Source organism: Oreochromis niloticus, linkage group LG7 (assembly GCF_001858045.2).
Source record: "Oreochromis niloticus isolate F11D_XX linkage group LG7, O_niloticus_UMD_NMBU, whole genome shotgun sequence".
In the NCBI taxonomy this organism is placed as follows: Eukaryota; Metazoa; Chordata; class Actinopteri; order Cichliformes; family Cichlidae; genus Oreochromis; species Oreochromis niloticus.
Window position 1 is genome coordinate 21,379,637 of NC_031972.2, and position 27,390 is coordinate 21,407,026.

General features: G+C 40.8%; 1 protein-coding gene across 4 annotated transcripts in view; it reads right to left on the reverse strand.

Moving 5' to 3' along the window:
• uhrf2 (ubiquitin like with PHD and ring finger domains 2) overlaps window positions 1-27,162 on the reverse strand; it is a 41,894-nt gene extending 14,732 nt beyond the window's left edge. The window contains exons 1-6 of one of the 4 annotated variants that reach the window (XM_005470331.4): window positions 26,800-27,162; window positions 19,113-19,496; window positions 14,187-14,506; window positions 3,544-3,762; window positions 3,290-3,399; window positions 1,518-1,704 (exon numbers count right to left, since the gene is read on the reverse strand). In XM_005470331.4, coding sequence (XP_005470388.1) covers window positions 1,518-1,704; window positions 3,290-3,399; window positions 3,544-3,762; window positions 14,187-14,506; window positions 19,113-19,496; window positions 26,800-26,952 — 1,373 coding nt within the window. In that variant the 5' untranslated portion in view covers window positions 26,953-27,162. Of the gene's footprint in view, window positions 1-1,517; window positions 1,705-3,289; window positions 3,400-3,543; window positions 3,763-6,844; window positions 7,413-14,186; window positions 14,507-19,112; window positions 19,497-20,936; window positions 21,079-26,799 lie in introns of those variants that run through there. The other 3 variants (XM_005470330.4, XM_019361081.2, XM_005470332.4) reach the window with 3 other exon arrangements.
• Window positions 27,163-27,390: the final 228 nt, after the last annotated feature.

The window sequence follows — 27,390 nt, forward strand, 5'->3', positions numbered from 1 at the left end:
ATCATTTGTGAATGTATTGCATCATAACTAAAGCGCATCTTCATCTTCAAAACGTATTAGAAGATAACCAAGTTAATCCAGAACATGGATGTCAGACATAAGGTCCAGGGGCCAGAAATGGCCCAGCAAAGACTCCAATCTGGCCCAGCTGGACAGCTTTGAAAAAAGTGAAGGAGGGCATAAAGTTTTTGAATGTTGTTTTTTGTTGATGAGTGAGTATAGGGGTGGGATTTAATAAGTTTTCTTCGTCCCACTCCTTTTCAGGTAAATTTTGTTTTTTGTTTTTGTGCACTTTATGTTTGATATATGTATTTTGTTGTGCCTGAAATGAACAAATTAAAAAAAAAAAAAAATGACACTAAAGTTCCTGTGTTTTCACTATGGACCATGGAAATTTCAGGTTTATTTTTTTTAATTATTATTGTTTTTATTATTTTTTAACAATAGATCCTCACACAGAAAGGGACATTTTCTGTTATTTAACCGAAGCTTTATGTTTTATAACTACAGGAGGCTCAATAAGTAAAGGTTACCAGAACCTTTTCCATAAGTTTCCATATTTTATTTCTTACAATTTAAGCACAAAGAGTCGTGCTGACAGATTTCTTTCATTAACTAAAGCAGCATTTCTTTATCATGTATAAAAACAGATATATTGTTGAAATTGCACTTGCACTTTTTTTTCTTATATTGTGATATCTCAGGGATCTGATCTAATCACTAATCTGACCCACACACATCCAAGTGAACTGTATGTGGCTCATAATGTAAAATGAGTTTGACATCCCTAATCTACAAGTGTTTTTAAGTTTAGGAAACATAAATTGAAAGAATTAAAATTTTGGGATGTTATGCATGTAAATACAAAATTTATTTATTTATTTATTTTTTTGGGGGGGGGGGGGGGGGGGGGAATCAGTGAAAAAAGAAAATACATCAAAAACTTTAAAAAAACGATAGATGAATGGGTCTTGTTTTATTGTCGTTTACAGGCCGATCTGTTCTCAAAGCCTGCCTTACCCAAGCTCTTTGTAAACCTTAATTATTAACAATTTCCATGATTTAATCTTTCTTAAGTTTTTTTTCTAACTTCCCACACTGACAAAATATTAACAATGTTTATTTTCAAAAGCCATTAGTATTATCTTCTCTCCGTACCAGATTCAATCACTACCTGAACTGTTTTTCGAATAATCTCTCTGACTTCTTTGTAATACTGTGGGAGCAACAGACAAAACCCAGAACACAAGATAATGAAGCTTTGCGCCGTTTTAGAAAATGATGCCAAGAAAGGGTGGAGAACCGTTTGGCAGAAAGTCTTTCAAAGATTAGATTAACTCCCACCTGTGAGTGCATGGTTTCATTACTATATATTGATTTTACCCTCAATCACCGCTTAATTACTACACTAATACATTTCAGCCCACATTTAAACAGCACTCAGCCTTTTTTTCCTGGTTAAATGACTGCGAGGCTCAAAATCTCGCAGCTAAATGTCGAGCGGCGCTCTCTCTCACCAGTCCTCGTCATCTGGGATGGTGGCCAGTGGTGGGTTGAGGCAGTAGATGTGGAACGCCATGTTGCACTCATCACACAGCAGCTGCATGTGAGCGTCCTGCTTCCCCCCGCACACGCAGCAGGAACAGAAACGGCACTCTGCGTCAGGGTCGGCCTTGCAGTGCTTACACTCCGGACCGCTCTTTCCTGCAGCGTTCATAAATGCAAACACACGTATGAACAGAATGATAATATCACGGTATTCCTGCACTACATAACGACAAAGGATTAGCAGACGTACGTTTTGTAGGAGCACCGCAAGAGGACATGTTAAGCATGAGACAAATGATTTTCTGCATTATAGCTATTAAGGCAACTTATTCCCAACTGTTTTTATTTAATATTACAAATGCTGGACAATCCACACACAGACATAATTTACTCTTCAGTCTTCAGACTTAACTTTGTTCAAGTAATCCATCTATAATGTGTATTTGTCACATGTTCACATCAATGACACATTAATTTATTTTGTATAATAGCTATTAGTGCTTCAGCTTGATATCTGCTAATTTCCCAAACTGGGATTTGTTTTCTGGGAAGTTTTTTATGCCAACTGTGCTACTGAGGCAGACTGAACAAAGAAGGATGGGCTGCACTGCTATAAGACTAGTTAGGCATCAATCACACAGTCAGCAACCACCTGGCAACCTCTGGTCGAAAAATATGTCCGTATTACTTGGCTGGCTGGTGAGTGGTTCCAAGAGTTTGCTAAATGTCGGTGGGTGAAATCGGTCACAAAGAGGGTTCTGCACAGAGCCTGTCTGCCAACACTCGCTAACTGACTGCTGTGCGTGAAAGCTGGAAAAAAAAAAAGTGCCACAAACCAGAAACTCAGAACGATCCCTTTCAAGGTAAAAATGGTTCCTTACCACTAAAACCGAGTTCTAAAAGGCACAACTTTCACTTTGAGCTGTGTTGCACTCTTCAAAGTTTCACTACTGCTTACAGAGTAGTTGGCAAATGTCTGCAGACAAGTTGGCGTGTTCCAGACAAATTACAGGCAACCGTGGCAAACTGCTGGCAACCAAAGTGATAGCAAAGATGTTTTCATTGACATACTATATTCTTCTTTGTGACCGATTTCACCTAAATGGTAAATGGCCTGTATTTGTATAGCGCTTTACTAGTCCCTAAGGACCCCAAAGCGCTTTACACAACCAGTCATCCACCCATTCACACACTGGTGATGGCAAGCTACATTGTAGCCACAGCCACCCTGGGGCACACTGACAGAGGCGAGGCTGCCGGACACTGGCGCCACCGGACAACCATTTACAACCAGTTGGGGGATACTCATCTTCCATGGTGACTGGTGGTTGCTAGGCAATCTCTAGGCCTGTGTGACTGGGACCTTAGGAAACTATAAACAGCACATCTAAACTCAGAAAACAGTGGCTGACAACTTGGTTGGTTTTCATGCTTTTTAGCAAAATAAAAATCATTTAACATCAGTCTTCCTTTTTTTTCTCTGATTGACACTAATAACTGTGTAAGTGATACAGTGGCTCCACGAACACGTTTCATATTGTGAGAAAAACACAACATGTTGACTAAGAATAAAGTAAACCCACTATAGAAAATGTTTTTATTTCTTCTTTTTTCTAACTAATTCCTCAGCTTTTTTTAATTTGTTAACTTTGGGAACAAATGTATGCCTTTTGAATACTGGTGCGCAAACTATTAACAGCAAGTTTGGTATTATTTTCAGTGCTCGTGATCTTGTTCATACGTTTAAACTGTCCGTCTGCAGCCGATAGTGCACGAGCTCCTGGTTTCTCCACTAGGTAGATTTCATCCAGAAACTGAATTTTACAATCCCCGATCACATCTCCAGGACCCCTAAATGGAGAGCATGTGACATGGAAAGAAAGAAGAAAACACACAAGATTTGCCAAACTGATATTCTGATAAAGAAAATAAAACTAGCACTCATGCCTTCACACCTGAAAGCATCACCCTAAAACCTTGAAGGAAGATGCTCACCCCAGGAGGATATTGACTCGGAGCTCTTTATTAGTGCGGGAGGTTTGCTTGAGGGTCACAATCTCTGCGTCGAACCAGAAGCCCCTTTCATCTGGCGTCTCCATGTTGTAGTTGACCATCACGTGCATGCCCACCTCGAGCTGGTCCCACCGCAGCAGCGTCCTGGCACGTGGTCGCACATCCACCGGTCGCATTTCCACCACACCATTCTCTGGGTAGCTGAGGAGAGACAGATTAAGCGCATGGAATCTTTGTAACAGTTAGATAACCCAATTTGCCTTAATGCTGTATCTAAGCTACTACAAACACTGAATATAGTGCTTGTGAAGTGAGCAGTTAACGTACAACTAAAATATAAACCCATAGGTTAAATTAAAACAGGAAACTTCTTTCTATACAAACAAAAAAGGTCTTCACTTGAAATCTTAAACTTAAAATCATCACAGTTGTGATGTACCTTTGAGGGAAAAAAAATGTAGAATCCCAGGGGAAAGAAAAGATGGAATATGGAGCCATGTTTCTGGTATAAACTGATGGATAAGCACTCCAAGTATTTCAAAGCACAATGGGTTAAGTCACAGACTGCTCCACTGATAACCATTACAACCATTCCTATGAAAGAACATGCAGATCTAAAGAAGTCTGCATGAACCTCCGAATACTGAAAGTCAAATACTGATGATACTGCACTATTCACATCTATTTGTTACAGAAAATCTGAATTCTACTTTTTTCTTTACATGTGAATTTAGCCGTCTTTGTGTCCAGTGAGAAAAGAATGCAGAGGAAATACAGTCGTCACAAATAGTGCAGTTTTTGTCATTTATGGTGTCCTTGTGACACCACAGGTCTACTTACTTGCACTTTTTTGTATAAAATCAAATCTATTCACATATTGTAGCTTTTCAGGGAAACATTTATATAGGAGACATTTGCCCACATCTTTCGGACTGGTGATTTGAGAGAAGGATCATAATAGATTCTTACCACCATGACCTCGTGGCACATTAATCTGCACAGAAAATCAGTTGAATTCAGCAACCTTGGAACTGCAATTGGAATAACCTCTTACCACTTAACAACTGGGCTGTTTTATTTCCAAGAGCTCATGTGTGACTGACAAATTATACATTATACTTTTCAGATATTTTCAGAAGACCTCCACTTGAGGTGTTGTTTTCAGAAAAGAAAATGTCCATTACTCTCTACAGCAGCTTTATTATATTCTCGGTGCTCATTTAACCAAGTCATACACTTAACAAAACAAGAAAACTAGTGTGGTTGGACTGAGCTTTAGTCATCTATCAACACAGCACAGTTTCTGGGAAGCACTCCACCTTTTGCTACAGTCAGCAACAGCAGACAAAAGCAAAATTCATAGTTATGGCGGGATTAGGCTAAATAAAACATCCACTCAGTTTCACAGTTTTGATAAACTACATTTATTTTACCAAGCAATATAAACACTTTGTCACATCTAAAACACGTCCAATAGATCCTCGCAGGACACTGACCTTTTCACGCCAACTGTGGTTGGGCTACAAGCGCAAAGCCGGAAATTTGGCAGAAAAGGTTTGCTCATTATCACGATTCTGAGGAGAATCCAGCTGCCTCACAAGGTGATAAACATCTACCAAAATTCTCAAACCCGTCTTTGTGTTAGTTCCAGGTACAAGAAGTTTCCAGGACCACATTTTTGGAATAGACACAAGCACACACACATTCATGAGATGGAATAGACTGGGCTGGCATTTATATAGCACTTTTCTAATGTTACTGACCACTCAAAGCACTTTGCACATTTTACCCTTTGACATACTCTCACCAGCCACTTCACTGGATAAATCTCAGTTCTGCTGGATTAGAAATGCTTTTGCATTCAGAACTGTTTTAATTCTTCATGGCACAGTTTCAACAAGCGGCTGGAAACATTCCTCAGAGATTTTGGTCCGTATTGACATGATAGCGTCACACAGGTGCTGCAGATTTGTTAGCTCCACATTTATGGTTTAAATATGGAGCTAAGTGGTTACCAGCAACATCTGGCATCTCAGGTGTGTCTCCCTCTGCATTACCTCCCTTAATTCACCTTGTTGCTACAGTTACTGCTTTTACTTTAAAGTCGAAATAGTGTCTCTCCTGTTGATCCAAAGTCAACGACTAGCCTGTTCTGCAGTGCTAGTCAGAGCTTTAAGAACTTGCCACTGAGCTTGCCTTGAATGCCCATGTCCGTCAGAACCCTGATGGTTGACTTCCCTGCAATATCTTATGCAGCCAACTTCAACTGTAAACCTATTGTCATGATCAATAAACCAGTTTAAAATGATGTGAATTTTGTGACATGGCTATATTGGTGGAGGATGACAGATATACTGTGGTCATAAAGGGATGGTCAGCATCAATATTACTGTAGGCTGTGGTGCCTCAACCATTCCAAGTTGGTACGAAGGTGTAAGAGTATGTTTATGGACATTTTTGACCATTTTTCCAGAAGCGCATTTGTGAGGTCAGACAATGATGTTGGACGAGAAGGCCTGGGTCGTAATTGCCGCTCTAATTCATCCCAAAGGTCTATCGCGTTGAGGTCAGGACCCTGTGCAGGCCAGTCAAGTTCTTCCACACCAAACTTACTTATCCATGTATTTTGTACCTTGCTTTGTAAACTGGTATGCAGTCATGTTGGAACAGGATTACACCATTCCTAAACTCTTGCCACAAAGTTGGGAGAATGAAATTGTCCAAAATCACTTGGTATGCTGAAATATTAAGAGTTCCTTCTTCAAAAGCCAACTCTTGAAGAAGAAACCTACTTGGCACAATGCAGTCAGACAAGTTCCGTTCACCTGGCAACCACCAAACCTAATCTGTCCATCAGCTAGCCAGATGGAGAAGTGTGATTCATCACTCTAGAGAGTGACAAATCAGCAGTCCAGTGGCGGCACGCTTTAAACCACTGCATCTCATTTGGGGATGTAAGGTGATGCAGCTGCTCAGCCACTGAAACCATTCCACGAAGCTCTCTAAACACCACTCTTGAGCCAATTCCTCCCCAGTGTAATGTTTATTTTGACCTCAAGCTCGCCTTGATCATACCTACATTCACTAATTTGCTGCCAGATTTGCCCTGAACATGTGTACTAATGAAGTGGCCAGTTAATACGTACTGTATTTTTCAATGAACTGGTATATTTTCTATATATAAAGCGCACCCGATTAGAAGCGGCATTAAGCGAAACAAAACAGATAAGTCAAACTTTATTCAACTCATTCACAATAACTCTCAACAGAACAATGCACTCACTTTTTCCGTTCATTCCCTCTCCGCGAATCCAACAAATTCTTCTGGATCGTCTTTTCAGTGATCTTATTCTTGCAGCAGACGCGAGAAATGACCCGCTTTTCATCGTAATCCTCTAGCAGTTGCTGCGAGATGGTACTTCTTGTGGAGATGGAGAAATTATGCCTTTTCATAAAACGGAAGCACCAAGAAGGACCTCCTTGAAAGTCGTCGATCTTCATGTCACGTGCTATCGCATTTGCCTTGTGTCGAATAGAGGCTGTAGAGACGCTTCTACCTGCCATTCTCTGTTCAATAACCCACTGTTCAATTTTGTCCTCCAATTGTGGCCATCTCGCTTTGTTCCCTCGGAAACTCTGTTGGGTCTTCTTCACGTGGCGCAGGTCATCTTCTTGCTTCCTCCATTTCCTTACCATTGATTCATGAATTCTGAATTTTCTTGAAGCTGCTCTATTCCCATGTTGAAGTGCGTGACGGATAGCCCTGAGTTTAAAATGCGCTTCGTAAGCAAGTCTCTTAACACGTGCCATCTTGGGGTCCTAAACACCTTTATGAATGAATGAATCACAGTACGTATTACTCCGCGAGGCTCCTGAACGTCACTACGGCTACGGTAGCCGTAATGCTCCGACAATCCATCAAGCGGCGCAGGCTTCGTAGCTTACTAAAGTCGAACTAAAACATTTGGACAGATTTTTGAGCGCCGTGTACCACATAAAATCGGTTCGAGATCAGTAAGCACAACCAGAATTAATACATAAAGCGCACTGCCGATTTCGAGAAAATTAAAAGATTTTAAGTGCGCCTTATAGTTTGAAAGGTACGGTAATCCGTGCTTTATTCACGTTATACCTGGATTAATTATTTAACCTAATATGCACGTCTTTGAATTTTAGATGTTCATTGTCTGCAAAACAGTCTTTACAAAGTATTTAAAATGAACCTAATCAAATATTTTCTTTAGGATTATGTTTAAATGTTCATTTGAAATCCTCAAAATGGACGACTGAACACAAAAAACGCTTAAGTTATCGAAAACAACAGTTTTATATTTATTATATATATATATATTTCTTTCCAGATGTGCTTGTGGTGAAAACCATTTTTGGCCAAGAGGAAAAACACTAGCACATCCTGTATAATTTTAAACCTCCCTCTTTTGCCAAATGGCGATTTAAACAAGTGAGAAATGGCTTCTTGTCTAGCAAACTCCCGGTGAATATACGGAGGTTAATTGTGCAGGTTTTCTGCCTGCCAATCATCATCAAGCTGTAAGGATCAGACCTAACTCAGGATAAACTGACAGCTTGTTTGCTTGCTTGCCAATAGCTGGGATTATGCGTACAGATGAACAATGTGTTTAACTGCATAATGGCCCGCACACTCGGTCCGTTCACACACTGGTGGGGGGGCGCTCATGTTGGAGGAAGTAGAGAATTGTGTGCATGAACGAGCAGTGCATGCGTGTGTTTCTCTGGAAAGCTGAGCCTAAAACTGACTACTGACTCAGAAACCAACAATGCCCTGTTGTGCTCAGCTAAAAATGCCTACAACACCCAACATATTACAAATGTATTGTGGACGATTTTATGCTCCTTTACTTACTTCTTGCTTTACTGTCTATTGAGAAGCCTTTGGGGCCTATTTGAAGCCATTTTAAACTGACTCGAGAGAGCCCACAGAGACCAAAATGTAAGCTGTGGCACAACTAGTGTGCTCCCAGGAAGAGGAGGCTGAGGCTCATTTATGGGATTTCCTCTTTTAGGCCCAGGGGATTACTGTGGTTTTAGAAAGAGTACGGGGTGAATACAAGCAATAACCCCCCCAGACAAACGTCAACGTGCACATGTGGTACAAACACACATGTGAGAGAGGAATATCGGCTTTGGAGCACAATGGGGCTCAAACAGGAAGCAGAGGCAGAAGTACCATAAGTTGTAACTCAGTCCTCTGCATGTAAATATAAACAACAACAAAGAATAATAATATGTGTGGACTTTTGGGGACAGACAATCTGATTAACACTGACGTCAACAGTCTAATACGATTCGGTTATTTTCATACGCTTGTAAACGGTAGCAGAATTACATCACGGGTGCACCACAATTAACTTAATGGGAAACATGACTGCACGCTGCCTCAGATGAATTAAAACAAGGCCACTGTCTCTGCATTGTGTTGTGTTAAAAGCTTCAGAAAGACCTTGCTATTATTTTTGTTTGGCGGTTTTTTCTATTTCTGGGATCAGACAGGATTGGTTATTAAGTTTATTCACACAGACTGAAGATGGTGCATGAATGCAGACAGCTCCAGATCTGTATATGGACAGCAGGAGCATTTTTTTAGATATATGAATTCATTTTTTGTGTTTCTGTTCAGTTTGGTCTCAGAGTGATTTGTGATGTAACCGCATAGTTACATATTTCAGGCTGCTCAGACGTCCGCACGGGGGTCACACTGACCCTCACAGCTGCAGAAATCATAGGTTCTGCTGCCATTACTGGTGCACACTGTACAATTACAAACTATTTAAAACTGCGCCTCTACAGCTGCAAACAAAACGTCTTCTAATACCTCTTAAAGCTTGCAGCAATCATTTTTGTTTGGGGATACAGAACAATGACCCAAAGAACAGAAAATCGTCTGCATTGTTTTGTTGGACCGTTTTGGCACCGACAACAGCTGCCAGACTTTTTGGCAGCTATTCAGCGAAGACATCAGTACTCCATACAACAGTGCATGGTTAATGGGTGGAGGCTATTCTCTTTAGATGCTGCTTTCAACTACAATCTAACTGAGTACTGTCTTGCAGCCACTCTAATGCTCCCATTTTACCTGCATGGCTCACAAACCATGTCTGGACAACAGTTGTTAAAGCAACAGTGTTTAATTTCTAAAAGAAAAACACTGAAATAGTAAAAACACTGAAATAGTGACTACAGTGATTGGATAATTTGACCAAATGAGTAACATGCTGAGGTACAGACATGGTAATGGTAATGGTTTTGACCTACTCTGGTGTCCCACTAAGCCATGGGACAGCCACAGCATACACACAGGCACTACAACTGACATAGCTAAACTGAATTAGATTATAATTTATATGTGTGTAATATAAAATAGGAAAAGAGGCCATAAACCAGCCTGTCAGAGCTCACAGTCATACTAAACATGATCTTAAATTTAGTAAGCTACATAATGCCGGTGGATATTCTCACTACAACTGTAAAAAGCCAATAAAAGCCATGTAGTAATATGGTGCTGCAACTCAAACGTTAAACAATAACGGCTCTGTGCAGAAAAGGAAACAGAGAGTGGGTGAGGAGTGAGAAAGAGAACTGAAACTAAACTTTGTTTCATCCTTATTTCCTTGGCACTTACTAGACTAGGAATGAAAGGAGATAAAACTTCCTTAGCGATACTCTCGTGCTCAGATAATGGCAGGCTAACCGCCAGCACTTTAGATATTAATAAGCCCTCCTCTTCAGCATACATGGATCTACGTTAATTAGAAGACGAGACCCACTGAAGCTTCACTTTAAGTTAAACCGACCAAAAAAACACCACCTTTAGCTTAAAAACGTAAATATCGAGTGGGATTAAAAACACATCTCAGTTCCTCACATGAGGTGCAGAACTCCTGATAGTAGCAGAAACTTTTTACAACAGAAGTTTTGACTTCTCATTGCAGGTAAAGTATCTACAATGATAAATAAGTGCCCCATTAAAGAACACAAAAAAGAGAGCCAGGATGCTAAATAACAGGACACTAAAATTAAAACACTTATTTAAAGTTCTGTCCCATATCATAAAAAGTATTCTCTCACAATATCAATGACACAGTGACACCGTGGGTATATGTTCCCCAGCTCGCATAATAATGACAGAAGCCCAAGCATGTCTGAAAGCGAAAGCAGCATGTTAATCTCAGATGACAATTTAACACCTACAGAGGGAGATAATTCAATAGCAGGAAGTGGCTTGCCTACTAAACACCAGACCTCCACAAAAGCACGATACTTTGCAAAAAATGCAAGTGTTAGCTAGCATCTCATAACATCTCAGGCAGGAAATATTTTTCAAGTCCTATTTTATTATGTGTGCAGGCTCCTGAAGAGTTACAAGTTACTTTAATGACTTTTGTATTCAACTGAAGTATTAAATAGCTCTCCCCCGAAGGGAGGGAGTATGTAACTGGTTCTGTTTGTTTGTTACCAGACTAGCAGCCAGTTTTCAAAATATTGTTTTCAAATTTTACCTGATGGTAGATAGCACTAAAAACTCGAGCTGATTTAATTTTGATCATCGTATGGAAAAGCACGTTGGGATTTTTTTCAATACGACACCCTATGACGTCACAATGACGTCCTAACACGCTGCCTGCATTCCACATTTCCTTGTAATATCGTTATATATAATTTTGAGGCTACATAACCCACCGCTATTCTTTAACCAAAATCTCATTCAGCTATTTTCTGTAGCTTTTTGTGGCACTTAAAAGACAATAAAATAATAATTAACCATTAATAACACGTCGATATAATGACTGAAAAGCACTTTAAATATCATACCACCCCACTTCAGTCAAGTTATATCCAGGTCATCCTAAAACCAAAATTATCATCTTTTTCTAAACCATCTGGGGTTTTTTAATTTGGGGATTTTGTGCCATTGTCTTGCTCCATGACCCAAGGTTCAGATCATGGACTGCTGCCCCAAAATTCTCCTATAATGTTTCCTCACACAATTTTGAATTTGTTCTTTTCTACAGGGTTTTTTAGGATGACCTGACCATAATGTAGCAAAGCAACTTGAAATCATGATGCCACCTCCACCATGCTTTACACATGAAGTCTGGATGTTGGTATCCAGGGTTTTATTATGGTTTTATTATGTCCACACTAATATGTTTTCGTTTGAAAACACATCTTTTTCTTTCTGTTTTGGCCTTCCGTCCACACAGAGAGAGCGTTTTTGGTCAAGGAAAACTGAGCTTTTTGAAAAACGCTCTCCAAAGTGGATAAATTTGAAAACGCCGTTTTCGCGTCACACTGTGGACTGTGAAACTGCGGACGGCGTTGTACAGCAGTTGGTTTGTTTGTTCTCAATTTTGACAGCCCTATTAAAGATTAATATCAGTTTGTAGATGCTCCAGATGAAACTTGGCACTTTTCCTCGACGTTTTGCTGCGACGTTTCAAAGAGCCGGAAAGTAAATAAACGGCAGACGGAAATGACGCATGTTGAATCGTCTTACATTTCATGCATGCGCAGTACAGGAACGTTTTCAGTGTGGATGAAAACGATTGAAAACAATAGTGTGGACGCAGAGTGTTTTTAGACGAAAACGCCGTTTTCAAATTTATCCAGCTCACTGTAGACGTAGCTTAACTGGTCGCGTTGAAATCTTTTGAAAGTGGCTTTCCTATTATTATAAATAAATCTTCAGTTTTCATGTTTAGTTTTTCTTATAGTCTTTCATCTAACAAAGATTTTATCAACTTGTCGGGAATTCTCTTACTCCTCGGAAGACCCCTGAATTTTTCTCTATTTGTATTAAATTTATCTTACAATGGACTTATTAACATCTGGGTCTTTAACGTAACAATAAAGCTTCTTCTAAGGTCAAAGGAAAGATGAGTTAAAAGTTTAATTTATATTCAAAGCTCAATTAAAGTGGACCACACTTCTTAAGCAGATCCAATCCTTCTTAAGAAGAGGATTGAATAAACCATATAAATGATTTTTATTGGTTAAATTCTCCAGGCATGTTTTGGAGAAGTTCACTTATGAATTACCTATGAATAGCCTAATTGTAGTTTAGATAAATATCAGCCCATATTCTAGGGGTAGTCAATGCAGAAACCCTCCAACTGTAATTTAGATTTGCCTGTGATGTCCTTAATGATTACGAGAATCTTACGCTTATTTCGGGTTCAGCAAAAATGTAACAGTCTAACGCACACGCTCAGTTCCTCAGAGCAGCCAAGAGGAGATTGTCCCAACATTTAGCCCCGTTTCGATTTTTGCGGCTCATTATGTTCTGTCGCAATACTCTCCCAAACATTGCATGCAAAAACATGGCGGCTCATTTCGTAGGGCTGGTTGTCTTTCTCAGACTGTACAGGCAGGTGTTTGAGGGGGAGTGCGTGTGCGTGGGAAGGCAGAGGAATCTTAACCACCCTCGACTTTTCTCTGGCAAACAAAATGATGGAAAAAACCTGGAATGGCGCTCAGGACAGAGAGGTAAATATGCATTTAGCAGGAGGCAAAAGAATATACTGGATAAGCTCGTACTGAAAACGAAAGCTAATAAATGCGGATAGTGGGAAGAACATTAACTGCAATCATATTCTTGGCTGGTGAAGATGCAAATCAAATATTATGGTAACATCCTGCGTTTAAAGCTGTTCTAACTGTTTTCTCCCTTTCTCTCCCTTTTCTGTCTCTCTTGACTTTCAACAATGAAATAATCCAAATAAGGAACCTGAGACTAAAGCAAACTAAATAAATAGAAGCATATGTGATTCATAAGAATGATATTTTATATGTTTTAATGAAAAGGGGGGAAACAAAATGATGTGGATTTTTGAATTCTCCCTACAGGAGCACTCTTGTCCCGCTGCAAATGATACAAAACTGAATCAAAGCTGAATACTGGAGATTTGGAAAACTGGGGGATGCCAAATGGGAATGAAGCCTACATAAAAGAAAACGCAATGACTGCTCAACAAACCCCCGATACCATTTCTCTGGCGCAGCATCCCTTGACAGAAACACATGCACACTACGATAGACACGGCGAGGAGGCTATGTCTCACCGGTGGCATGTTCACAGCAATTACAGACAAAGCTGAAGAAGGCAAGCAAAGAGGTAATGCTCCTGAGAACTCATGAGTTGCCATGGAAACATCGGCTTTTGAATGAATTTGCTGGAAAAGGGGTATGCGAGAGATAGAGTCCAAATTGTAGTATCAACTACACAAACCCCCTTTCTCCATCCCCCGGACTGCCAGGAGAAAACAGGCTGCTATTCCCAATGAGCCGTACCTCGGTTAGTGATGCTTGCAGCCAGCAGTACCACACACAAGCACACAGCACATTTATGTTTAGTGGTGAACGCACCGGCTGCATGAACAGAAATGTTTTTAATACCTGGGATATGAAACCGTACTTTCTGCTGTGAGGAAGGCAAACATTTTGCATTGGCGCTAAAAAATTCCAAACGGGAGCAGGATTTGAGCGTCTAGAATGATTTTCTTTCACCAGAACAAAATGCCGCCGCACCGATGCGCCGCGTTTGTTATCACTGCTAGGCTGCATCAGTAGAATGGGCCACTACTTACTCTTCATATTTAATGTGGTAAATTACGTCCTCTTCTCTCTCCTTGCTCTCCAATGCTGCTGTAGAGTCTGTCTGAGAGGTGGAGGCTCCGTTACTCTCAGAGTTTAACACAACATTAGTCCTGTTACTGTCTGTGTTTTGACCGTGGCCGTGGGCCTGTCCCTGCTCGGCCTCCAGTTTTCCATTAGTCCTTTTTGGGGGCCGGCCCACCTTGCCCTTGGTGGGCGTTATCTGTCCTTTGGGAGCGCGTGTCACATTTTCAATGCAGGCCTCAAACCAGGCACCGATGCTGACGTCTCTGCAGTCCACCAGCTCGTTAATCTGAGGAGAGAAAATGACTAAATTAACATCCTGTCCTGTTCGAACCCCACACACAAAAATCTTCTTTTGTTTTGAGGATCTGATATGTAAGGGGATTATAAAATCCAGTGTCAAAGACTAATACAACACATGCCAGAGTCAAAATTATAAAACAGCAATGCCGAAAAGATAATAACCGTGTTATTATCTTTTTTACTTTGTAAAAACAAAAAACAAACCATCACAGAGTGAATGTTATGCAGTGGATAGGATAAAAAACATAAAACCTTTGATTGGAAAGAATAACATTATATATTGAAAGACAAAAAAAAGACACATCCTTTTGGGGTTGCATCAGGAAGAGCATCCAGCGTAAAAAATAAATAAATAAAATCTGCCAAATCAAACATACGGAGCTACCCACTGTGGAAATCCCTTATGAATAAAGAAGCAGCTGAAAGTAGCTTTTAGTGAAAGTGAAAATATTTCAAAAGTGATGACTCTTTTGGGATATCCTCTGTAAAAGCACATGCATGTTTGGTTATGTATTTTGAGCTTTCGTGGGCTGAATTTAAGGCTAGGTCCACACGTACACGGGTATTTTTGAAAACGGAGATTTTCCGTTTTCGTTTTAAAAAATAATCCCGTCCACACGTAAACGCAGAAATGAAGGAAAACGCTGCTAGGAACATGCCAAAACAACAGGTGGCGATATATTCCTAACCGTGTAGAAATGTTGGCCAATCAGAAGTCTAGAAGCCTCGGTGGGAAATAGTAAACAAAGATGGGGCATAGAAGCAGAACCGAGTTGTATGTGTGGAGGGACAGTAACTGTGTGTGTATATGTAAGCATTTAAACACTGCAGAGAGTACAATTAACAGTATTGTAGAAATTCATTTCACCGAAACAATAACGTGGCGCACAGTGTGACGTCAAAAAAGGCGCACACCTTTGACGCCGCGTTTTCTCCGTTTTTCTCGTCCACACGTAAATGCAAAAACGGAGATTTGGAAAAATATCCACCCTGGCAGGCGTTTTTAGAAATCTCCGTTTTCAGTGACCGAAAACGCCGTTTACGTGTGGACGAAAGGTGCAAACGCATAGAAAAATCTGCGTTTTCAAAAATACCCGGGTACGTGTGGACGTAGCCTAAATGTTTTGTTTGTTCATTTTAAAGAATAAAAAATATTGTTAAGGTCTTTCACTCAAAAGATAAGAGTTAGATAACACAGTTATGTAGCATTTTCAGTTTTTAGGCTAAAAGAATAGCCAGAAATAGCATAATGCTAAGATATGCCAAGCTAATTAACTAAAAATACAACGTTACATGACTCAACGACTCCTTCATTGCAAATCAACTCTGGATTAGCCTCGCTTTGTTGTCAAAACACTTAGATTAAAACTAAGTACGACCACAGTGAATGATCGCATGATTGTTACAATGTCTCTTTTTTGTCATATATCTCTAAGATCATTTTTTTCTCTTCTCTTTCCCATCACTCTCCAACTGTTTGAGGCAGATTGCTGACCAGTTCTGATCTCTTCCAGCTATAAAAGGAAGTTTTTCCTTCCCACTATCACCAAGTCTGTGGGGTTGTCCTTCTAAGATTGTAGGGATCTTTACCTTACAATTGAGATATGCAGACACGTGGCTGCTTACCATGTGATGTTAACTTGTGTGCCAAAGCAATTAAAGCAGTCCGATTAAGGCTGCTGATGCAGCGCCCTCTGCAACGAATTTTGCCTGGCGACAGCCAGCAACCGCCAACAACCATTCACCAACCAGTTGGGGGATACACATTTTTCCTACTGGCTGTATCACAGATTTAGCACCATGGAATAACGTCCAGCAGTAAAGCTGGAGCGGTACAAACTGTGTTGGGCTGTCTGACTTTTTATTTTAAACTACTGGAGTTGATTAGTTAATTTGTAGGCTATTTATCACCAATGACTGGTGTGCTTTTCAGTCAAATAAAATTAATTTATTTGGAAAGAAAATAAAGCAATTCCCATGTCTCCTTTTAATTACACTACGGGACAGTGTCAGAGCTGAACCCTCTGAGTAACTATTAATTGTATGCAGTAAGGTTGGGCGATATGTAAAAATTTTCCAACCGACAAGTTCAAGCTAGTTCAATAACCGACGATAGGCGATATATTCGCACATGTGCAGACTTTTTGATGGGCGGAGAAATGTAACCATACACAGAACACAGAAGTTTAGAACACAGAAGAAGTCCAAACATGAACAAACTAATTGCCAAATTGCACAATGGAGGAGAAGGCGCAGATAGAAATGCACTGTTAACCTCAGCGAGGAAGTCGAAGACGGAGAAGACGACCCACTGGCTTGGTGGAAAATGCATGAAAAACGTTTCCCATTGATGTCACACAAGGCATGGAAATATCTGTGTAAACCAGCCACAAGCACTGCTTCAGAACGTGTCTTCAACACCGCTGGTAAGATTGTTAACCACCTGCGCACACTGCTAAAACCTGATAAAGTAAACATGCCTGTTTTCCTGTTAAAGAATATATATGTTTTGTTTGGAGGGAATATTTTACCTTCTTTTCTTGTTTGTTTCAGTATTAATATAGCTACTTTTTGAGTTATTCATTCATTTATTTATTTATGTATTTATTTGAGATGCACCGTTTCGCATAAAAAAAAGTCTGAGATTTTTTTATGTTTGTTGGAAGAGACACTCTAATTTTTAACTTATTTGTTGTTTGGTCGAGTGTGTAAGACAGATAAACACTGGAACGGCCTGTAAACACAGTTATAGTGGAAAAAAGAAGCCAATTTCTCTTGTTTCCCTCCCCACCATTGTGTTTTGTTTCTTTTTTAAATAAAATTCTTTTCTTTTTTCTGAACATAGGCTACTGCCATTCTTTCTTTCTCTTATGAGTTTGAGTAAACGAATCACTGCTGCATTTGCTCGCAGCTGAAGGAGGGTGCCGTTAAAACAGCACTATTGTTTATTTCTGTTGACTGCTTCTGTTAGCTCCAACCAACATCATTAGCAAACTTACTCATGGACAAATAAATAAATAAGCTGCCCTTATTTATCGATCGCCCTTGTAAAAACGATCGATAGTCGATATATTCGTCCAATCGCCCAACCTTAGTATGCAGTTTAATGTTTAATGTGCGGCTGTCACGTTAGAAAGAAACAGCACTCATGAGTTCCATGAGTGGAAAAATGAATATATTATTATATTTATTTCACCACTCTGTAAGCTTGTGATGATCAAATTAACAATTTTATGCAGTATTAGGCCTACCATCATGTCTCATTTACAGCACCAGTGTTGCATTTTACTGTCATATTTTTTATATTCTTCATAGATCTCTATCACCCATTCCTCTGATCACATCTGTGATTGCAGCCCTTAGTTGATCCAAACACACTGAAAAAAATTGGTGAGCTTGAAGTAGAAAGCCTGGTTTAACAAAGAAAGTTGAAAACTATCATTGTGATAGCCATTAAACTGGGGTTTTAGGTTCTGTCAAGCCAGCTAACACGAAGAAAACCTGACTATGTTGAATTTGCTACATTGTTTAAAAAAACTTTTAATTGTTAAAAAATAAACATATTAAACCTTAACATTGCACAACACTCCAAGAAGACAAAAGATTTGAAGTTTTTCATATTGAACGAGTTTAAACATGCAAACCACTTATACCTGTGTGTCAATTTTGTGCTCATTTTGTTCATTTTTAATGCTTTCGTGCAAAACTATTTCACAAGTATTCATTAATTTATTCTACTCCTTGTGTTTATCTGTCAACACCATGTCTGTGCTGAATACTTAGAGACTGTGAATGCATGTGAGCTTAAAATCCAGTCAAGTCAGTAGCACAATTTGCACCTCATCTACTTGATTATTGATTTTCCTGCATGCTGGACGGGACTGCACGCATCAAACTGAGTCCAGTCCCACACATATAATTCTCAGCCAGACGCATCCTTACCCAGTATGGGCTTTGACTTTCTATTTATAATTTTTAAGCTGGTTAGTGACCCAGTTGTATAAACCTGTTTCTTATGTGTGGTTGCTATCCTGACAAGGTAAGCGGTGTGTTGTTTATACCCAAAGCAATTAGGGTATCAGACCTAAAGACACTTGAAAAGCGAGGAAAAAACAAAGTATCAACACACCAGAATATGGTTATATATGAGAAAGTTTAGGGTAATTTGTGGCTGGAATATTATATCTAAGCAGATGTGCTAAAACATAAGACAATGGGAAATGTAAAAGATGATTGCTAAGAAAAAAGGAGTACTCAAATCAAACGTTTCCACCCATTTTTCTTCAGGTTACTTTCATCAGGCAGGCTTAATTACATGACTGCAACAGGCCAACATTTAATGCTCAAAATGACACTGACGTCATCTTTGCCGTGCAATCTGAAGTTTTCAACAGCAGTGAAAGAGCAGAGACACATTTACTCTCTAATTTGATTTGACAGCCATACAAACAGGAGAACCTGCCCAAGCGTCTCTGGCAGTGAGTTAGCTTATAGGGCACTAAACTCTCTGTAAGCTGGCCTAGAGCCAGAACAGCCACTCAAATACAAAACCGCGCAAACAGTTCCAAAATATTTACATCCGTCATCCTCACCTTGTACATGCCAATTCCTGGATCGACTAGTGTGTTCCTGCTGGACGTGGGTGACTGAGTGTCCTGCGCAGGGCTGCAGGACTTGAACCCATTTTTGGTTGCGTTACTGGTAATGCTGGCGTCTGGCTTGGTTTCATTAACAGTGCTGGTACTGAAGCTGCTGTCATTGTCTATACTGGTGGTTTCCATAGCAGCGGGGGAGACGAGAGCCGAGGAGTTGTGGCTTTCACACTTAGAATCGGGGGGAGAAACGGAACTACATCCAACACCCGAGGAGTCCTTGGTGGCAGGGCTGTCTGGATGGTCGGTCTGTGAGCGAATCAGCAGCTGAACAATGTCATTGAGACCCACGTTGTAGTCAAACAGTGTCTGGCCATCCTCCATCTAAATGAATACAAATTAAAATGTCACTCTTTAACATTAACAGGCAAAGATGTACAGATGCAGAAAGCCACAGCTGTATAAAGCACTGCAACCAATCATTTTCACTGCCTATAAATAAACACAAGCTATTAAAATGTTGCTAAGACAATAATAAATTTGAAATAATAATAGTTTACCAGTATATTTTAACTTTTATAAATAGGATTATTCCAACCACTACTAAACAGTGCGTTAGTAATACTGTATCTCATTTTAATTCCATAACAAACCCGATCACTTGTTTACTTTTGTTCTACATTTCTTTCTAAATGGACATCTGTGTAAAATGAAATAACCACCGCTGCACTGCAGAGTGCCCTCAGACAAATACACGAGGCTGCTTGTCAAGGACAAACAACACCAGAATACAACACTGAGCACAGTGAGTAGAAAACACACTGTTACGGCACTCGAGAGAGGGAATTAAAACACACGCGGCACTTCCGATACGTTCACGTGCCTTTAAATTCAAAAAGCACGCGGTGCTTAAGGACGCAGCAACAACATTTACTCTCTGTTCTTAAATTGGGCAATTTTCTGCTACTGATTGAATGCAATTAGCTACATGTACAAGTTAAGTGTTTCACTGATTGTTCTGAGCGTAGAGGAAAAGGGAAAAAAAAACTACATTTGTAACAATTAGCACCTATCGCTGCTGACGATGACAATGGAATATGTGCTGAAATGCGGGCGCCGCTCTCTAGCATCCGCAGCGGTTTTTCTCAAGAAAAAATAAATAAGAGATCTGGGTGCATGAATTAAAGTGATAGCAGATGTAGCTGGGGGGAAAGAAATGACTGGGTTGCCATGACAACCAAAAGAGAGCACCCCCCACCCCACCCCCGATGACTCTGAATCATATATAAAATCACTGTCAAAACCAACCTACCGCCAGCGCCACCACCACCACCATCATCATCATCATTATCATCACCAGCATGGCCCTAACAGGCAATGTGGTATATGAGCTTCAGCAAATGTTTCTCCCAAAAAGAGACTGGGGGGGGGGACTTGAGGGCCCATTACAAATCCAAATATGCTCTTCTACAACATACGATCTACTGTTTAGCGTACAGTGCAGCCACTGCCTTAGGAGTGAAGCTTATGGTGGAGACGCCAACTCATTGCAGAGATCAGCTATTCATTTCAGCGCTCAACCCCACAAGCCCATTGTGCCGGGGAGACAAGCATGGCCGCCACTCTCTCTCTTTCGCTCTCGTTTTCGTTATTTGACAATGAGGTGGAGAACGCTCGGACGTGTGGCAGCCGAGCAGTAGAGGGAGCAAGCACAATTTCCCCATCCGTGCATGCTTTTTTTGTGGGGGGTTTTCATAGTCTCATGAAATTTAGATCAGAGAAGCGGTGGTGCAAATACAGCCATACAGTGGTTGTTATGCTTACCTGTCTATCTTTCTGTGGTAGTCTATATCAGCATTTTCTCTGTCTCCCTGCCTAAGCTCGGTCTTCGATTTAGCCTCAGTAATTGCCTATCGTCCGCTGCCTTGTCTGTCTGTCTGTCCATCTTTCGCGACTTGATACTGCATTAAACCAAGAAAAGTACACAAAACAAACAGAAAAACCTCCCCCCAAAAAATATGCATTAGGACTGCAGGCAGAACCTGCAAAGAGGCAGCCTCACTGCTGAGAAGTGCGGGGCAGAGAGATGGAAAATCACCCAGACAGACAGACAGACAGAGTAGGAGAACAACAAACAGCAGAATTGCACTGCACCAAACGCACAAATGATATCTGGGCTGCTTCTACCTGCTTTCCACAGTGACTTCATTACCATTAGTGTGATCAGCCTCTCGCTGCGAGATGTTACAGTCCTGACTTCAGTCATACTCACATGAATAATCCCCAAAACAAAGAACAAGCAACTAACCCAGCAAGTGTTGGGGGTGAAAAAAGGGCTTTAACATTCATGGAGGACGAGATGTATTTGACAGCATGCCGTTAACGTTGACTAAGGACGTGACATTTTATTCCCCACAATAACTGCGGCAGTATTTAAAAACACCTTGCTTCTGATATCTTCATTGTGTGACTCACTGAAATGTCATTTATTGTTCCAGAGGGAGACTGACTTTAGTCACGACCGCACATCACGGCAAAGCTTTAGATTAACCCGACACATTTGACTTGAAGATTTCTCAAAAGGCTCGAAGAGTCGAAAAAAAGAAATATCCTTGGCATGGCAATGTTGCGCGTGAGCGTGTGTGTGTGTGTACGTGCACGCGCCCTCGCCTGTGAGTGTATCACAATGTCGAATTGAATAAAATTAACAGCTACGAACAAGGCTAAATTCTCTGCTGAATTTCGACAGCCCTTTAAAAGACTAATGGTTTATCATACCAAAGAAAACACATAGTATAATGTCAGAAAGAAAAAAAAAAATCAAACAGAGATAAGACAAAGACCTGTAGCTGCTGTAAAAACATGCTGAACTCTTCAGATTACTCTTGAGATATTAAACCACAATGCCTTTTCTGTTTCAGACCTTCCATTGTTAAACTAATCTGTTTATATTGTTTTGAATGTACACCCAATAATACCTACAAAAGAGCAGAAACCGGGGTGTGTGTGGGGGTGGGGTGGGGGGTGATTTGGTAATAATATTGCACTCCATCGTTCGCTTTTCTGACAGCGTACTGTCACACAGTATCACAATGTATGACTTTAAAGGCTTTTAATGCACGAATCACTCTGCCATTAAAGTCACTAGGCAACCTGCTTAGTGTAACGATGAAAAGGTGGAATCAAATAAACAGACCAAGAAACCAACGCAGCGCATTTAATACCAGCACCAGAAGGTCTGAAGTGACTGTGAGAATAAGGCAGAAATTAGCCTCCTTGCTCAGGCAGACCGCCCCGCTCCGGCACAATTTCTTCTTTTTCTTCACCCACGCCCCATGTTTGCAAGGAGTTGAGCAAAATAGGTCAAATTACCAAAAACAATGACACGGGGTGTGTCTGCTTGCCTGCAACATAAAGGCTTCCATCTTGGCTCTTTTATATCCTTCAATCCGCCCACAGTCATCCAATCTATTTACCAAAAATCCCCTGCTCGCCAGCACAAATTACCTAGAAAGGTGACAAAGGTTACTTCCACTCGCAGCTCTTTTCATAACCTGCCGACTGCTCGCACGGCGGGTTTTAACGAGAAGGGGGCGGGCAAGGTAACACATGTCCGTGCTGCTGACGGTGCTGCTTTGCATCGTTTATGCAAAACAGGTCAATTACTTAATCATTAAATCATAAAGAGTACCAGTCGTCTTTGGCCACATTCATTCAAATTAAACAAGTTTGCATAAACATGAATATCTCATAGCTTGTTGCTCATTTGATTACAATTCAATAGGTTTTTTTTTTTTTTAACTTTTCTGTTTTCAAACATTATAAAAACAATCTTTTGTGGTTATCAGAAAGCATCCGTGCACAGTTAAGAGTTTAATGGCCTTTGAACGAGTCTACATATTAAAATAACGTATTACTCTAATTGAAAGTAATAGAGCTTGCATTGCGGGGTTAAACAGGCAGGACATCTGATCACACCAAGCAAGCTTTTTTTTAGTGCCATGAGGTGGAGATGTAGAGCTGTGAAAACATGAAAGCCTATAGTTGTAGTTTAATGCTTCCCTTTGTATTTGCCCTTTGTCCAGTCTATCAGTTGGAGAAGGGTGTGACTGTGTGCACTCAAGGCTGCAGAAAACTCCGCTTCCCTTGAAATTTTCTATGAAATCTACAACTCAATAACAACAAAAGAAAACCCATCAAGTGAGCAGGCAAAACATCAATCCATGTGTAATCAAAGAGTAACCATATCTAGGTCACGGCGAGCGCCTGTGTGAATGGGAGCAAGCCAATAACCACAGCCCGACAACAGGGCAGGAGCAACAGTGGAAGACATCCCGACTCTCTGCGCATAAAACATGTTGCTGCTTCGGTATTAAATTTAAAAAAAAATAAAACAAGCTTTATACTTAAATCAAATAAGCGCAATGCAAGCTGAGCTTGAAACCACTTAAGGAAAAAGCCAAACCTCTAAGTAAATGTGAAGCCTGCTGCAAAATGAGTGTAGGCGCTGAGCAGAAAGGCCGCATGGCCAGTGGAAGGTGTGTGTGAGCCTGCTCGCGAATGTGACTGACTAGAGACGTTCAAAGTGAAACAGAGACACTAGGAGTGCTCGGCGAAAATGCAAACAAACAAAGAAACATCAAAACACCGTGGCAAAGTTGCGCGGCTTCTGGCTTGAGACCCTTCCGACTCAAGGGCAAGCTTGAGTCTGAACTGGTGAGGCAGCGTGAGCACTGAGCTGGAGGGAAAAACAAGACGCCATTTTGAAAAGAGAATTAGACCGAGTTGCTCTGCTACAAGTCTAAATCCTAACACAGAGCGCAGGCACCACTGTGCGTGTAAGGGCACTAGCCAGTGCACGTTGCGTGTCACTGGCTCATTCCATGCATTACTTAGCACATGGAAATCCCCCAATCAACGCTCTCCGCTTGTTTTCCAGTGAAATAAAGGAAGCATCGGATTTAATACACAGGCCTAGCTTTTGCAGCCACAGCTACGACAGTACATAACAACTGCAATGTAACAGCTCATTAATTGTTCATCGAGCAAATAGCACTACTATACTGTATGTACTACCCCTGATTAAATCACAAACAGTTTAAAGAGGAGCAGTTTGCTTTGTGCTTGGTAGCTATTATGGATTTTATAAAAAGTGCTAAGAGCACTGAAATTAGTTTACTAGCCAGAGAGGTGCAGAGGTGTAAAAGCAACTACTCAACCATCGCTTTCCATCACAACAGTTTGTTCTTATTTGATCTACCGTAATGAGTGCGCAACGGCGAGCTAGGCTGTAAAAATCTGCCTACAGTTCTCGAAGTTTCCTTTCACTCTGTCGTGCAGTATATGCGGCAACAAAAAAAAGACACAATAAAATCAACCCATTGTGACACGCATGAGTCAGAATCGAGCGCCTGTTATCATTTAATTAGACAAAGAAGAAGAAAGTTAGGCCCGCTTGAAACTACAGAGGACCATTTTGCAGAGGAATGCCTCGGCCTATAATACAGCCTGACACATGTGAAGAAGGAAGCAAAAACGAATGTAAACAAAGTGAGATCAACATATCATGTAGGCTGCCTGCTTCCTCGGGGCTTTTTCGGCTGGCTGACTCACACTGTGTTAATATCAGCTTTGTAATATTATGCTAAAACTCAGTATAAATCAAGGCACCAGTGTCCTGCCAGCAGCAACCATCCTCTGCTTATTACTGATAGTTACAGCCAGTAATCTTTCACACATTACACATCTTCAGATATCGCAGGTCACGCTGTTATATTTGGATGCTTTCATGTCTTATGCACATATATTTGAAGCAAGACAGAATAATTAAGACCCTGAACTCAAACCTGCAGGACTTGAAACACAGGTGATAGTCATGGATTTTCCTAATGGTTTTTGCATAGACTCCTTCAGCAGGTAGAACGTAAAATGCGGCAGCATGCATTAAAATAAAGAAAGAAAGTAAGAAATATGCACGGGCTGTGAGGCTGCTAGCTGCATGCGACCGTCCGCCATGACACACACAAACGTGCACGTCTGTCTCATGGAAGCTGATTACAGCTTTCACGATCGTCTTCATGGAAAGCTAGTGATGATGATGAGCTTTTTTTTTTTTCATTAATATGAAAGAGAGATAAATTGTGCACTAAAATCTTGCAAGCCAAAGCCAATTACTACATATTCCTGCCATATTCTAGCCTGAAAACCAATCAGATATTGTCTTAATCTCAAATTAGTCTTGAGCTCTTTATTTTTGTAACACTTCCCCTTGAACACTGCTGCTATCAGGTGTGACATACTAAATTACCACACCTCCACTTATATCTCAAAAAATGTTACATTTTGCCTTTCTTTATGAAAGCAGTATAAAAAGCCAAGGTGGTCTATGCGGGCAGATTAAATTACACACAGTATAAATGTTAGATTGTTTACATAATACGTGTAATAGTATTTAAAAGCACACACTAAAAGGTTAAAGCCATATTTATTTGAGAATAGTTAAGAACACACATTAATGCTTTTCTTTAACATTTGACATCTCATGCGCTACAGAAAACAGTTTACTATCATTCATTTAGCAATGCCTTAATGTAATAAATAAGTAATAGTGTGATTATAATAAAACATAACCTTTTAGTAGGTTAGGTATAAACTCCTGGTTGTTCTAGAGCCTGGACTGTTGAAGTAATAAAGGGCACATAAAAGAGACTTTGTCTAATATGAACTCCAACATAGTTTTCTATATATGCCATATTAACTGTGCATTTATGATATAAGTATTAGACTTTTATAGCGGCTAAATAAATACTGGATCAGTGTCTTGCAAATCAAAATCATATGGGATTGACGAGAGTCTCAGAGTCTGGACCCCAGTTCTGTGTCTAATGCAAAACATGCCTCTGATCCGTGTGAACCTGGATGTTACAGAGCGCAGTGTGTGCACAGCGGTGTCAGGCCTGGAAAAGGCAGACAGGGCAGGCAGGCAGGCATGTTTACAGTAGACAGCCCTCACTGTCCTCACTGTACAGTGAGAGTACCGTGGTGACGCCACATTGTAAACACTACACTTGCTTTTAGATGTCAGGGCACGTGTTGTACTTCCTTAAAACCCACCACGAGCGCAAACACAATACAGACTCAATAAAAGCTTGAAAAACGACTCACCCCAAATTAAAAATACAGTGCAGATATACGTGAGCGTGTTTTCAGGATACTTAAATGTACAAAAAAAAAGAAAGAAAGAAGAAAAAACAGTTAATGGGGTGCACATCTGTGAGGGATGTGGGCTGTTTTGTTTGCACTGCACTGCTTTTGCTCTACATGTGGATACAGCTTCCCTATTCTCTCGCGCGGCAATGTAAACAAACATGTCTACTGTGGTGGGACATTTGTTGCATGCAGCTCTCCACAGCACCAACCTAAACAATGTGGGGAGGGGGGGACAAAAATGGGGAGGCACACTCATCCGTGCCGTCCCAGAGGACTGCTGCACACGGTGTACCCCCGGTTCTCTTGCGCAAGAACTATTGGCGAATTCCTATCAAAACAGGAAGCTCGCAAGGGTCCGAAACGGCTACAACACTCAGAGGAGGACCGCTCACTCTCCGACGAGCAACCCGTAACCCTCTCGCCAAGCGTCAAAAAACTGACTGTTGCGTGACAGGGTGAAACAAAAACACGGCTTTACCTGTTTCCCTCGGTAGAAGAGGCGCTGCTGTTGCGGGCTTACATTGAAGATGTCTTGTATTTTCAGGCGTAAGGACTCAATTTTTGTCAATCTAGAAAGATCCTCAACGGTTCGTGTCTCCTTCCCGTCTATAGTGCGAACCTGGATCCACATCGTTGCGCCGCCGTTTTACGCCTCAGATAAACAACAGTTAAAACGGTAATTCGGGGCAACAAATTGTTTTTCCCCCCCAGGGTTGAAGATTTTTTAAAAATGGTCAGTGTTTTTAGGGCTTCATTGCGTTTTCCTCTGCAGAGGTAACGTCTGACTGGCTCGCGCAGGAGGTGCCTCACATGAGGTCGCGGCGCCAAGCAAATCTCGCGAAGTAACGTTAAGCAGGCACAATGTGCAGTTTTAAAGGCACAGCTCCCCCTTTTAGTGTAAAAATAATGGGGGGACCATTTGAATTTGACTTCTTATTGTGTACTTACGAGGTCAAGTTGGCTCTCTTACAATAACACTGCGGGTTTTGTGTGGAAGGCTTAAATACGTAATAACGCAGCAGGGACTTAGGAGTGACATAAAAGGGCCTTTGCAGTATAACACAAGCAC